Source organism: Indicator indicator, chromosome 29, assembly GCF_027791375.1.
Source record: "Indicator indicator isolate 239-I01 chromosome 29, UM_Iind_1.1, whole genome shotgun sequence".
Taxonomy (NCBI): domain Eukaryota; kingdom Metazoa; phylum Chordata; class Aves; order Piciformes; family Indicatoridae; genus Indicator; species Indicator indicator.
The window spans coordinates 12,150,702-12,165,111 of record NC_072038.1 but is presented as its reverse complement, the minus strand read 5'-3'; the positions used below and the strand labels follow the sequence as shown (position 1 = coordinate 12,165,111).

Genomic DNA, 14,410 nt, shown 5'->3' with positions numbered 1-14,410 from the left:
AAGTTCCCTTCATTCCCTGGAGGGAGATTCCTTCACTCCCTGGAGGGAAGTTCCCTTCCTTCCTGGAGATTCCCTTCACTCCCTGGAGGGAAGTTCCCTTCCTTCCCTGGAGGAAGTTCCCTTCACTCCCTGGAGGAAGGTTCCCTTCATTCCCTGGAGGGAGGATCCTTTCATTCCCTGGAGGGAGGTTCCCTCCATTCCCTCCAGCAGGGTATGAACACAAAGCCATCCTCAGAGCAGGTTTCTCAGCCCAACTCCCAATCTGCCTTTGCAGGTTTGTTCTCTTTTCTTCTTGGCAAAGGACAGGACACAGGAAGAGGCCAAAGAGCTGCTCTGAGGATCACCTTCCAAATCACATCAACAGCCCTGTCCAAATTCTCTCCATGACCTCACCAGGCTCATATTCCACCTTAGCTGCTGACTGCCCTCTCCAGATCTCCTGCTGAGGACTCTTGAGTTCATGTTGCAGGGTCTCAAACTGATCCAAGTCAGTGGTGCTGCCAAACGAGCTGCTGGGGTTAGCATTTCTCCAGCCTGACTCCGTCCCTCGGTTGTCCTTCCCATGTCACATTACCAGCCCAGGGAAGAAGTGCTGTGGCCTGCCAGATGCTGTGGGGAGAAGGCAGGAACTGGAGAAGCAGGGGGAGGGGAGGGATGTTCTCTAAATAGCACCTAGAAGAGGAAGGCAGTGATGCAAGGACCCAGGAGACGGAGCCCCAGAGGGCTAGAATGTGGCATTTCTGCATCTGAGAGCCTGCCAGCTCCACTCTCAGACTCACAACCTGCCCACAGCTGTAGCTGCAGTCCCCTTACAAGCACCACTGCTGCAGTTCCTTCATGCATTCCACAGCAGGCAGCTCTTGGAAGCTGCTTCAATCCCAAGACTTTTGCCAAGGAAAGGATTTCCACCACCAGCCTGCTGCCTGTGTGTGATCTCTCCTCTGTTTTCTTCCAGAAAAACCTTCCAAGCCCAAGTGCTGGCTAGAGGGGGAGCTGCTGGAAGGGAAGGAGCTGTCCCTGCAGTGCCACTCTGCCTCGGGCACTGCCCCCATCTCCTACCGATGGCAGCGCAGCAGCGAGGGAGAGGAGAGAGCAGAACCCCTGCCCCCCACCTCCAGAGTCAGTAAGTCAGGTCCTGGAGTCACAGAATGGGTTGGGCTGGAAGGGACCTCACAGCTCATCCAGTTCCAACCCCCTGCCATGGGCAGGGACACCTCCCACCAGCACAGCTTGCTCAAGGTTCATCCAGCCTGGCCTGGAACACCTCCAGGGAGGGGACAGCCACAGCCTCCCTGGGCAACCTGTGCCAGTCTCTCCCCACCCTCACTCTCAACAATTTTTCCTCATCTCCAGTCTCAATCTCCCCTCTCCCAGCTCAAAGCCATTGTCCCTCATCCTGGCACTCCCAGCCCTTGTCCAAAGTCCCTCCCCAGCTCTCCTGGAGCCCCTTCAGGTACTGCAAGGCTGCTCTGAGGTCTCCCTGGAGCCTTCTCTTCTCCAGGCTGAACAGCCACAACTCTCTCAGCCTGGCCCCACAGGGGAGGTTCTCCTCTGATCATCTCCAGCAGATCCACCCCAGGTCATTCCCTCTCAGTGCTCCTGCTGCACTTCAAGCCAGGTAACTGCCCACGTGTGCAGGCACATGGACAGCCCTGTGCCTGCCTTGGGCAAGGGTCACTTGGTGGCAGTGATGTAACTTCACCTCCCACTGCTGGGCACTGGCAGCACAGAAGGCCAAGGGCAGCCTGGGCTGCAGCCAAAGCAGTGTGGCCAGAGCTGGAGAGAGAGGATCCTGCCCCTCTGCTCTGCTCTGGGGAGACCTCACCTGCAGGGCTGGGGTCAGCTCTAGTGCCCACAGCACAAGAAGGACATGGAGCTGTTGGAGTGGGTCTAGAGGAGGCCAGAGGGCAGGAGAACCTCCCCTGGGGAGGTTTAGAGTGCTGGGGACAGGCTGAGAGAGTTGGGGTTGTTCAGCCTGGAAAAGAAAAAGGCTCCAGGGAGACCTTAGAGCAGCCTTCCAGTACCTGAAGGGGCTCCAGGAGAGCTGGGGAGGGACTTTTGACCAGGGGTGGGAGTGCCAGGATGAGGGAAAATGGCTTGAAACTGGAGCAGGGCAGGTTTAGGCTGGACATCAGGAGGAAGTTCTGCACACTGATGATGGTGAAATCCTGCAGCAGCTTGCCCAGGGAGGTGGTGGAGGCTCCATCCTTGAAGGCATTGGAGGTCAAACTTGCTGGGAGCCTGAGCAACCTGCTCTGATTGGAGCTGTCCCTGCTGCCTGCAGGGGAGTTGGGCAAGATTCCCTTTGAGGGTCCCTTCCAAGCTGATGGATTCTGTGATTGTGTGGTTCTTCTGCAGCTGGATGCTGTGCTGTGCTACACCCTGAAAAAGGAAGTGCTTGGGGACTGTTCAGTGCTGTGCTGAAGGCTGAGAAATGATCTTTAGTGAGGCATCACTGATGCTCCTTGAATGGCTCTGATCTGGAATCTCTGCTTGTGCCTGTGTGTCATACAATCATGGAATCAGTCAGGGTTGGAAGGGACCACAAGGCTCAGCCAGTTCCAACCCCCAGCCATGGGCAGGGACACCTCACACCAGATCAGGCTGGCCAGAGCCTCATCCAGCCTGGCCTTAAACACCTCCAGGGATGGAGCCTCAACCACCTCCCTGGACAACCCATTCCAGGCTCTCACCACTCTCATGGGGAAGAACTTCTTCCTCACATCCAGTCTGAATCTCCCCACTTCCAGCTTTGTTCCATCCCCCCCAGTCCTATCACTCCCTGACACCCTCAAAAGTCCCTCCCCAGCTTTCTTGGAGCCCCCTTCAGATCCTGCAAGGCCACAAGAAGGTCTCCTGGGAGCCTTCTCCTCTCCAGCCTGCACAACCCCAACTCTCTCAGGCTGTCTCCAGAGCAGAGCAGCTCCAGCCCTCTGCTCATCCTCCTGGCCCTTCTCTGGACACCTTCCAGCACCTCCAGATCCTTCCTGGAACAGAGGCTCCAGAACTGGACCCAGAGCTCCAGCTGTGGTCTCAGCAGAGTGGAGCAGAGGGGCAGAATCCCCTCCCTGGCCCTGCTGGCCACACTTCTCCTGCTGCAGCCCAGGCTCTGCTTGGCTCTCTGGGCTGCAAGTGCTCCCTGCTGGCTCCTGCTGAGCTTCTCCTCCCCCAGCACCCCCAAGTGCCTCTCCTCAGGGCTGCTCTCCAGCCAGTCCCTGCCCAGCCTGCATTTGTGCTTGGCATTGCCCTGCCCCAGCTGCAGGACCTTGCCCTTGGTCTTGTTGACCCTCCTGAGGTTGGCTTGGTCCCAGCTCTGCAGCCTGTCCAGGTCCCTCTGGATGGATCCCTTCCCTCCAGCTGTCAGCTGCACCACACAGCTTGGTGCCAGCAGCAAACCTGCTGAGGCTGCACTCAATGCCTCTGTCCATGGCCCCAACAGAGATGTTGAACAAGCCTGGTCCCAGCACTGAGCCCTGAGGGACTCCACTTGTCCCTGGCCTCCACTGGGCCATGGACCATTGACAGCCACTCTTTGGGTGCTACAATTTCTTAGCCTTTTGATTAACCCTGGGTTTTTTTTTTTTTTGCTCTTTCAGACATCTCTAACCCTGGGCAAGTGCTGCTGAAGAACCTCACCCAGATGAGCACAGGGTTGTACCAATGCATTGCCACCAACGAGGCTGGCCAGGAGAGCTGTGTGGTGCAGGTGACAGTGCAGCGTAAGTACTGGCACCAAGCTGAGCCTGGCACCAAGATGAGCCTGGCACCATCTCCCCCTCTCCCCAGCTGCTTCTTCACACCTGCCCCATCTCCACCTAGAAAGTCTCTGCCACACCTCTGCCCTTTCATACCTGAGCCACCTGAGGTTGTTCTTATTTAATGCACTCACCGTTTGCAGAGCAGTGTCCTGGGGAGACCTCAGAGCAGCCTTCCAGAAGGGGCTCCAGAAGAGCAGGGGAGGGACTTTGGACAAGGGCTGGGAGTAACAAGATGAGGGAGAATGGCTTTGAGCTGGGAGAGAGGAGATTGAGAGTGGAGAGGAGGAAGAAATTCTTCACAGTGAGGGTGGGGAGAGACTGGCACAGGTTGCTCAGGGAGGCTGTGGCTGTCCCCTCCCTGGAGGTGTTCAAGGCCAGGCTGGATGAGACCTTGAGCAACCTGTGCTGGTGGGGAGTCTCCACTGACTGGAAGAGGGGAAACATAACTCCCATTTTCAAAAAGAGTAGGAAGGAAGAACCAGGGAACTCTAGGCCAGGCAGTGTCACCTCTGTGCCAGATCAGATCATGGAGCAGATCCTCCTGGAGACAGAAGAATAATGAAGAGGTGATTGGGTACAGTCAGCATGGCCTCACCAAGGGCAAATCCTGCCTGACAAACCTGGTGGCCTTCTATGAACAGGTGACAACATTAATAGATGAGGGGAGAGCAGCTGATGGCATTGACCTGGACCTGAGCAAAGCCTTCCACACTGTCCCACACCACAGCCTGGGCTCCAGGCTGGTGACACATGGGTTTGATGGGGGGACCACGAGATGGATACAGAACTGGCTTGATGGCTGCACCCAAAGAGTGGCTGTCAATGGTCCATGGCCCAGTGGAGGCCAGGGACAAGTGGAGTCCCTCAGGGCTCAGTGCTGGGACCAGGCTTGTTCAACATCTCTGTTGGGGCCATGGACAGAGGCACTGAGTGCAGCCTCAGCAGGTTTGCTGCTGGCACCAAGCTGTGTGGTGCAGCTGACAGCTGGAGGGAAGGGATCCATCCAGAGGGACCTGGACAGGCTGCAGAGCTGGGACCAAGCCAACCTCAGGAGGGTCAACAAGACCAAGGGCAAGGTCCTGCAGCTGGGGCAGGGCAATGCCAAGCACAAATGCAGGCTGGGCAGGGACTGGCTGGAGAGCAGCCCTGAGGAGAGGCACTTGGGGGTGCTGGGGGAGGAGAAGCTCAGCAGGAGCCAGCAGGGAGCACTTGCAGCCCAGAGAGCCAAGCAGAGCCTGGGCTGCAGCAAGAGAAGTGTGGCCAGCAGGGCCAGGGAGGGGATTCTGTCCCTCTGCTCCACTCTGCTGAGACCACAGCTGGAGCTCTGGGTCCAGTTCTGGAGCCTCTGTTCCAGGAAGGATCTGGAGGGGCTGGAAGGTGTCCAGAGAAGGGCCAGGAGGATGAGCAGAGGGCTGGAGCTGCTCTGCTCTGGAGACAGCCTGAGAGAGTTGGGGTTGTGCAGGCTGGAGAGGAGAAGGTTCCCAGGAGACCTTCTTGTGGCCTTCCAGGATCTGAAGGGGGCTCCAAGAAAGCTGGGGAGGGACTTTTGAGGGTGTCAGGGAGTGATAGGACTTTGGGGGGATGGAACAAAGCTGGAAGTGGGGAGATTCAGACTGGATGTGAGGAAGAAGTTGTTCCCCATGAGAGTGGTGAGAGCCTGGAATGGGTTGTCCAGGGAGGTGGTTGAGGCTCCATCCCTGGAGGGTTTTGCAGCCAGGCTGGATGAGGCTCTGGCCAGCCTGATCTGGTGTGAGGTGTCCCTGCCCATGGCAGGGGGGTTGGAACTGGCTGAGCCTTGTGGTCCCTTCCAACCCTGACTGATTCTAGGATTCTGTGAAAACAAAAAAACACAAAACCAAACAACCAACTTGGGAGGTAGTTTGGTGTTAATGCAGTGTTGATAACCCTGTCCTGAAGAGCTGAGGTTAAAATCTGTGTCCTACTTGAGGAAGCCCCCAAGGGTGGGTGCTGCCTGGGTACCTGGGTCCTTTGCATGTGCATCAAGGGTGGAGCTGAGCTTCAGGCTGAGGACAAACTCAAGCACCACAACTTAGCAGGTCATTATCTGCAGCTCTCAGGGGAGATCATAGAATCACAGAACTGTCAGGGGTGGAAGGGAGCTCAAGGCTCAGCCAGTCCCAACCCCCCTGCCATGGGCAGGGACACCTCACACCACAGCAGGTTGCTCACAGCCACATCCAGCCTGGCTGCAAAACCCTCCAGGGATGAGGCTTCCACCACCTCCCTGGGCAACCTCTGCCAGGCTCTAACCACCCTCATGGGGAAGAATTTCTTCCTAACATCCAATCTCAGTCACCCCACTTCTATTTTTTCCCATTCCTCCCTGCCACCCTCAAATATCCCTCCCCAGCTTTCTTGGAGCCCCCTTCAGATGCTGGAAGGCCACAAGAAGGTCTCCTGGGAGATCAGCAGAAGGGGGTAGAACTGCTCTGATAAAAGGCTGCTAATTGAGAAGTCTCCAGGGATTCAACAGCTTTTGGCATTTCTTCTGCCCAGTCAGGCCTCAATGACCTGGAATCTGGTCCTGTAGCACTGAAACCCTCTTTGCCTCAGGCATCTGAAGTGCAAGCATCCAGGCAGCTTTTTGCCAGTTGAACTCAGCCCTTTGCTTTGCTAAACCCTCCCTGGGGACAAGCCTTGAGGAAACAACCTCCAGCCAAACCCAGCCTAAGCACTGCCATCAAGCACTAAGCATCAAGCTAAGGGCCCACAGGCACTGAGGTGTCCTTTGTGGTTTGGGGTGCACAATGCCATGCACCTGCACTGCAAGGGTTTCCTTTGCTCCTTCTCTGCCTCCCCCCAAGTCACTTCTTTCCCCATGTTGCATTCTTCAACTGGACTGAAATCATCCCAGGGGGAGCTGAAAGGGGAAAAAACATTCCTCATGGGGGAGCATTTGCAGTTCTGACACTCTGCTGCCTCCAGGAAGCTCTTTGGTGCTTTGAGTCCCATGAGGGTTGTCCTGCCTGCCTCTGGGACTCTTACCAAGAGGACTTCTCCTCCTCCTCCCAACCCTGCCCCAGAGCTGAAGGCACAGCACTTTAGATCACTTTTGAGGAGAACCTCAGGAGGTTCAACAAGGCACAGTGCAAGGTCCTTGGTATCAATCCAGGCTGGGGGTGATGATAGAGAGCAGCCCTGCAGAGGACTTGGGGGTGCTGGGGGGGGGAAGAAGATGGAGAGGAGCCAGCAGTGGGCACTGGCAGCACAGAAGGCCAAGGGCAGCCTGGGCTGCATCCAAAGCAGTGTGGCCAGAGCTGGAGAGAGGATCCTGCCCCTCTGCTCTGCTCTGGGGAGACCTCACCTGCAGGGCTGGGGCCAGATATGGAGCCCCCAAAACAAGAGGGACATGGAGCTGATGGAGAGGGTCCAGAGGAGGCCACAAAGATGATCAAAGGCTGTAGAAGCTCTGCTGTGGGGACAGGCTGAGGGAGTTGTGGATGTCCAGCCTGGAGAAGAGAAGGCTCCAGGGAGACCTCAAAGCAACCTTCCAGTAGCTGAAGGGGACCTGCAGGAAGGCTGGGGAGGGGAGGGACTGTTCAGAAGGGGCTGTGGGGATAGGATGAGGGACAATGGTGTGAAAGTGGAGCAGGGGAGATTTAAGTTGGACATCAGGAGGAAGCTCTGTTCAATGAGGCTGGTGGAACACTGGAACAGGTTGTCCAGGGATGCTGCCCTGGAGACATTCAAGACCAGCCTTGATGGAATCATAGGATCATAGAATCCTAGAATCAGTCAGGGTTGGAAGGGACCACAAGGCTCAGCCAGTCCCAACCCCCTGCCATGGGCAGGGACACCTCACACCAGATCAGGCTGGCCAGAGCCTCATCCAGCCTGGCCTTAAACACCTCCAGGGATGGAGCCTCAACCACCTCCCTGGGCAACCCATTCCAGGCTCTCACCACTCTCATGGGGAAGAACTTCTTCCTCACATCCAGCCTGAATCTCCCCACTTCCAGCTTTGTTCCATTCCCCCCAGTCCTGTCACTACCTGATAGCCTCAATGATGTCACCCAGGGCAGCCTGCTGTAGCTGGAGGTGTCCCTGCTGACTGCAGGGGGGTTGGACAAGATGACCTCTGAGGGTCCCTTCCAACCTGATGCAATCTGTGACTCCCTGAATCCCTCCCTTCCAGGGGGCTCTGCTTTTCTCACTGTGAGTTCAAGTTCAGAAACACTCCAAGCAGATCACAGAATCATTAAGGTTGGCAAAGCTCCCTGAGATCACCAAATACCAACCATCCACCCAACAGCACCCTGCCCCCTACACCACATCCTGCAGAGCCATGCCTCCACCTTCATTGAGCACCTTGAGGGAGGAGAAACTGGTTCAGCCTCTCTCTAGAGCAGCAGATTGGGTCCAAACCTGCTCTGCTTTCCAGCTGGTGCTCACAGCTGTAGTGGGGACTCCATATCTGAGCCTAGGGAGACTTCCTTCACCAGCTCACAACCTGTGTTTGCTGCCCACCAGATGCACAGAACATCAGCATGATCGCTGGAGCAGTCTGTGGGGTGCTGGTTGGGCTCTCCCTCCTCTTCCTGGTGGTGAGGCTGACAATCAGGAGGAAAGAAAAGAAGAGGTATGAGGAAGAGGAGGCACCAAATGAAATCAGGTAATGCCTTTGCTTTCATTTCCCCCTCCCTCCACCTCTTCTTCCCTTCCTCCTTCCCTGCCTCCCTTCCTCCTTCCCTGCCTCCCTCCCTCCCTCCCTTCCTTCCTCCCTCTCTCCCTCCCTCTCTCCTACCTTCTCTCCCTCCCTCCTTCCCTCCCTCCCTCCCTCCCTCCCTCCCTCCTTCCTTTCAGTTTCACACAGCTTTGCACTGCAGGTTTGAAGTAATCTCAGTGTCTGAAGGACTTCCTCCAATCACAGAATGGTTTGGGGTAGATTTGAGCAGCCCCAAGGAGAAGGAGCTGGGAGTGCTGGTGGGCAGCAAGTTCTGCAGGGGACAGCAATGTGCCCTGGGGGCCAAGAAGGTCAATGGGGTCCTGGGGGGCATTCAGAGTGCGTCCAGCAGAGCCAGGGAGGTTCTCCTCCCCCTCTGCTCTGCCCTGCTGAGACCTCACCTGCAATATTGCATCCAGCTCTGGGCTCCCCAGGTCAGGAGGGACAGGGATCTGCTGGAGAGAGGCCAAGGGAGGGCTCCAAGGATGCTGAAGGGACTGCAGCACTGCCTGGGGAGGAGAGGCTGAGAGCCCTGGGGCTGTTCAGTGTGGAGAGGAGAAGGCTGAGAGGGATCTGATCAATGTCTATCAAGAGCTGAGGGCTGGGGGTCAGGAGGGAGGGGACAGGGACAGGCTCTGCTCACTTGCACCCTGGGATAGGACAAGGGTCAATGGATGGAAACTGCAGCCCAGGAGGTTCCACCTCAACAGGAGGAGGAACTTCTGCCCTGGGAGGGTGCCAGAGCCCTGGAGCAGGCTGCCCAGAGAGGTTGTGGAGTCTCCTGCTCTGGAGCCTTTCCAGCCCCACCTGGATGTGTTCCTGTGTGACCTGTGCTGGATTCCATGGTCCTGCTCTGGCAGGGGATTGGACTGGAAGATCTCCAGAGGTCCCTTCCAACCCCTCACATCCTGTGACCCTGTGAGCACCCTCAATGTCTGAAGTTCTTAGAATCACAGAATGGTTGGGGGTGGATTTGAGTAGCCTCAGAGTCTGGAAAAGTTCCTAGAATATTAGAGTGGTTTGGGTTGGAAGGGACCTCGAAGGTCATCATGGAATCATTAAGGTTGGAAACTCCTTCCATGTTCACCAAGTCAAATCATTAACCCAGCACTGCCAAGTGCCCCTGAAACCATGGAATCACTCAGAGATTCACAGCATGGCTTGGGCTGGAAGGGACCTTAAAGCAAAGCTCATCCAGTCCCAACCCCCTGCCATGGGCAGGGACACCTCCCACCAGCACAGCTTGCTCAGGGCCTCATCCAGCCTGGCCCTGAACACCTCCAGGCAGGGGACAGCCACAGCCTCCCTGGGCAACCTGTGCCAGGCTCTCCTCACCCTCACTCTAAACAATTTCTTCCTCCTCTCCAGTCCCCATCTGCCCTCTCCCAGCTCAAAACCATTGTCCCTCATCCTGGCACTCCCAGCCCTTATCCAAAGTCCCTCCCCATGTCTCCTGGAGAGCTGCAGGTTCTGTGGGGAACATTCTGAGGCAGGCAGGTTCTCAAGAGTCCTCCTTGAGCCTTTTGAACAACTGTGCTGCTGGATTTAGCTCAGGGTGAGAATTCCCTTGAGCTGCTGTGAGCAGGGTTGAGAAGCCTCCCCCTCAAGTGGGTGTCCCAATAGAGCTGATGCATCTCCTTCCAACTCATCTGCTGCATGCATGGGAGGTCTCCCCCCTCCCTCCCCTAAGCACACATTGGTCTCCTGCCAAGCCAGCCTCAACTTCTCAGCATGGAAAGAACTGGGAAAAGCTCTTTCCAGCAAGGAGCTTTAGCTGCTCCTGCCCTTGAAGAAATCCTTTGCCTTGTTCTGTCCTCACACCTCTTTATCAGGACCTAGATTTGATCCCAATTCCAATCCTGAACACAGCATTTTGGTCAAAGAGAAACATTCCAGGCTGGACTTTATGGAATCACAGAATCAAGCAGGTTGGAAGAGACCTCCAAGATCCTCCAGTCCAACCTAGCACCCAGCCCCATCCATAGATTCATAGATTCATAGATTCAGATTCACAGATTCACAGATTCAGATTCATAGACTCATAGATTCAGATTCACAGATTCATAGACTCATAGATTCATAGACTCAGATTCACAGATTCAGATTCATAGATTCATAGATTCAGATTCACAGATACAGATTCATAGACTCATAGATTCATAGATTCAGATTCACAGATTCATAGATTCATAGATTCATAGACTCAGATTCACAGATTCAGATTCATAGATTCATAGATTCAGATTCACAGATTCAGATTCATAGATTCATAGATTCAGATTCACAGATTCACAGATTCAGATTCATAGATTCATAGATTCATAGATTCAGATTCACAGATTCACAGATTCATAGATTCATAGACTCAGATTCACAGATTCAGATTCATAGATTCATAGATTCAGATTCACAGATTCACAGATACAGATTCATAGACTCATAGATTCATAGATTCAGATTCACAGATTCAGATTCATAGATTCATAAATTCATAGACTCAGATTCACAGATTCACAGATTCAGATTCATAGACTCATAGATTCAGATTCACAGATTCATAGATTCAGATTCATAGATTCATAGATTCAGATTCACAGATTCACAGATTCACAGATTCATAGATCAGATCATAGATAAGATTCAAGATAAGATTCATAGATTCATAGACTCAGATTCTGATCAAGATCAGATTCAATCACAGATAATCATAGATTCATAAATTCATAGACTCAGATTCACAGATTCACAGATTCAGATTCATAGACTCATAGATTCAGATTCACAGATTCACAGATACAGATTCATAGACTCATAGATTCATAGATTCAGATTCATAGATTAATAGATTCATAGATTAATAGATTCATAGATTCAGATTCACAGATTCACAGATTCAGATTCACAGATTCATAGATTCAGATTCATAGATTAATAGATTCATAGATTAATAGATTCATAGATTCAGATTCATAGACTCAGATTCTGATTCATAGATTCATAGATTCAGATTCATATTCATTGATTCATAGATTTATACATTCAGATTCATAGATTCATAGACTCATAGATTCATAGATTCATAGATTCAGATTCATAGATTCATAGATTTAGATTCATAGACTCATAGATTCAGATTGATTCATAGATTAATAGATTAATAGATTCATAGATTCATAGATTCAGATTCATAGAGTCAGATTCTGATTCATAGATTCAGATTCATAAATTCAGATTCATAGATTCAGAGTAACAGATTCAGATTCAGATTCATAGTTTCATGGATTCAGATTCAGATTCATAGATTCATAGATTTATAGACTCAGATGCACAGATTCATAATTTATAGATTCAGATTCATAGATTCATAGATTTATAGATTCAGATTCATTGATTCATTGATTCATAGATTCAGATTCATAGTTTCATAGATTCAGATTCATAGATTCATCAATTAATCAATTCATAGATTCACCAATTCATTGATTCATTCATAGATTCAGATTCATCAACTCATAATTCACTGATTCATAATCCATTGTTTCATCAATTCATAATCATTTAATAGATTCATAATTCATCAACTCATAGAGTCAGATTCATCAATTCATCGATTCATAGATCAATCATTTAATAGATTCATAATTCATCAATTCATAGATTCAGATTCATCAATTCATCGATTCATAGATTAATCATTTAATAGATTCATAATTCATCAATTCATAGATTCAGATTCATTGATTCATCCATTCATAGATTAATCAATCATTTAATAGATTCATAATTCATCAACTCATAGATTCAGATTCATCAATTCATCGATTCATAGATCAATCATTTAATAGATTCATAATTCATCAACTCATAGATTCAGATTCATCAATTCATCGATTCATAGATCAATCATTTAATAGATTCATAATTCATCAACTCAGATTCAGATTCATCAATTCATCGATTCATAGATCAATCATTTAATAGATTCATAATTCATCAACTCATAGATTCAGATTCATCGATTCATCGATTCATAGATCAATCATTTAATAGATTCATAGATTAATCATTTAATAGATTCATAATTCATCAATTCATAGACTCATAATTCATCAATTCATAGATTCAGATTCATCAATTCATCGATTCATAGATCAATCATTTAATAGATTCATAATTCATCAACTCATAGATTCAGATTCATCAATTCATCGATTCACAGATTAATCATTTAATAGATTCATAATTCATCAACTCATAGATTCAGATTCATCGATTCATCGATTCATAGATCAATCATTTAATAGATTCATAGATTAATCATTTAATAGATTCATAATTCATCAATTCATAGACTCATAATTCATCAATTCATAGATTCAGATTCATCAATTCATCGATTCATAGATCAATCATTTAATAGATTCATAATTCATCAACTCATAGATTCAGATTCATCAATTCATTGATTCATAGATCAATCATTTAATAGATTCATAGATTAATCATTTAATAGATTCATAATTCATCAATTCATAGATTCAGATTCATCAATGATTCACAGATTAATCAATTAATCAATTAACAGATTCATAATTCATCAATTCACGGATTCACAGATTCAGATTCAGTGATTCCCACCTTGCCAGGTTGGAAGGGACCTCCAGGACCATGCAGTCCAACCTTCCAGGGTAAGAACAGAGCTTAAAACGTCCAAAGCATTGCTGCTGCTGTGCTGCTTGAGCCTTTTCTTCTGTCTGACTGCAGGGAGGACGCAGAGGCCCCCAAGGCTCATCTGGTCAAGCCCAGCTCCTCCTCCTCTGGCTCCAGGAGCTCTCGCTCAGGCTCCTCCTCAACCAGGTCGACAGCCAACAGTGCCTCCCGCAGCCAGCGGACTTTGTCCACCCAAGCTACTCCCCACCTGACTCCTCCCCAGTACAGCCAGAGGGAGACAGAAGGGAAAGGACTGGAGCCAAAGAAAGTCGACTACACCAACCTGGTGAAGATGGGAGCCACGCTGGTCATGGTGCCTGCCCAGAGCAGAGCTTTCCAGACAGTGTGACCAGGTGCCTGCCTGGCTCCTGCTGGCCACAAACACTTCCCACACCACCAGCCAGCCACACAGCAGCTCTTTAGCTTAGGTAATTCTCTTCTTGGTCAGCTTCATTTTTAATCACTTGTGGATTCTTCACACCACCACAAGCCCTCCTGCTCAACTCTGCCAGCACTGAGGTTCTGATAGAAAAAGTGTTCTTTTTTTTTCTTTTTAAGAAAGATACATTTGAGCAGGGAGAAAAAAAAAAAAAAAAAAAAGGAGTCAAATTCCAATTGCTGGAAGCAGGACAGGAGCCAGCAATGGGCAAAGGCAGCCTGGGTTGCATCCAAAGCAGTGTGGCCAGAGCTGGAGAGAGAGGATCCTGCCCCTCTGCTCTGCTCTGCTCTGGGGAGACCTCACCTGCAGGGCTGTGTCCAGCTCTGGGACTCCCAACACAAGAAGCTCATGGACCTGCTGGAGTGGGTCCAGAAGAAGCCATGATGATGATCAGAGGGCTGGAGAACCTCTGCTGAAGGATTTGGGGCTGTTCAGCAGACTCCAAGGAGCAACTCAAAGCCAAATTCCTTGTTGGAAATGGAACACTGAGCATTTGCAAACTCCAAACAGCTGAGCACTGTACAGAGGAGATGAAGAAAACCTCAGGATTTTAAAAAAAGGGATCAACAAAGACATAAAAACACAAACTCACAGAAGCAGTTCAGTTGGAAAGGACCTTTCAGATCACTGTAACTCTCCCAAGTCTGGTGCTAAACCATGGCCCTCAGCACCAAGCCTCTGCAGCTTTGAAGCACCTCCAAGGATGGGGATTCAGCCACCTCCCTGGGTGATATCCCAGAGAGGGTTTTGGGAAGGGAGAAGTCTCTTGTACTGGTTTTGGGGACCCTTCTCCAAGATGCATTGTCTTCTCTGGAGGTT

General features: G+C 50.7%; 1 protein-coding gene across 1 annotated transcript; it reads left to right on the top strand.

Annotated features, from left to right (window-relative positions):
• Nucleotides 1-213: 213 nt before the first annotated feature.
• Nucleotides 214-13,501, top strand: CLMP (CXADR like membrane protein). Its single transcript, XM_054393773.1, has 5 exons — nt 214-274; nt 956-1,123; nt 3,597-3,719; nt 8,250-8,391; nt 13,207-13,501. Exons 1-5 carry the CDS (start codon nt 214-216, stop codon nt 13,499-13,501), a joined length of 789 nt encoding a protein of 262 aa, XP_054249748.1.
• The last annotated feature ends 909 nt before the right edge of the window (nt 13,502-14,410 follow it).

Excerpts from the sequence above, each read along its gene's own strand:
- CLMP (XM_054393773.1), top strand. The coding sequence starts at position 214 with ATGAACACAAAGCCATCCTCAGAGCAGGTTTCTCAGCCCAACTCCCAA. Across the intron at positions 1,124-3,596 it reads GCCCCCCACCTCCAGAGTCA|ACATCTCTAACCCTGGGCAA; the intron begins GTAAGTCAGGTC and ends TTGCTCTTTCAG. Across the intron at positions 3,720-8,249 it reads GGTGCAGGTGACAGTGCAGC|ATGCACAGAACATCAGCATG; the intron begins GTAAGTACTGGC and ends GCTGCCCACCAG.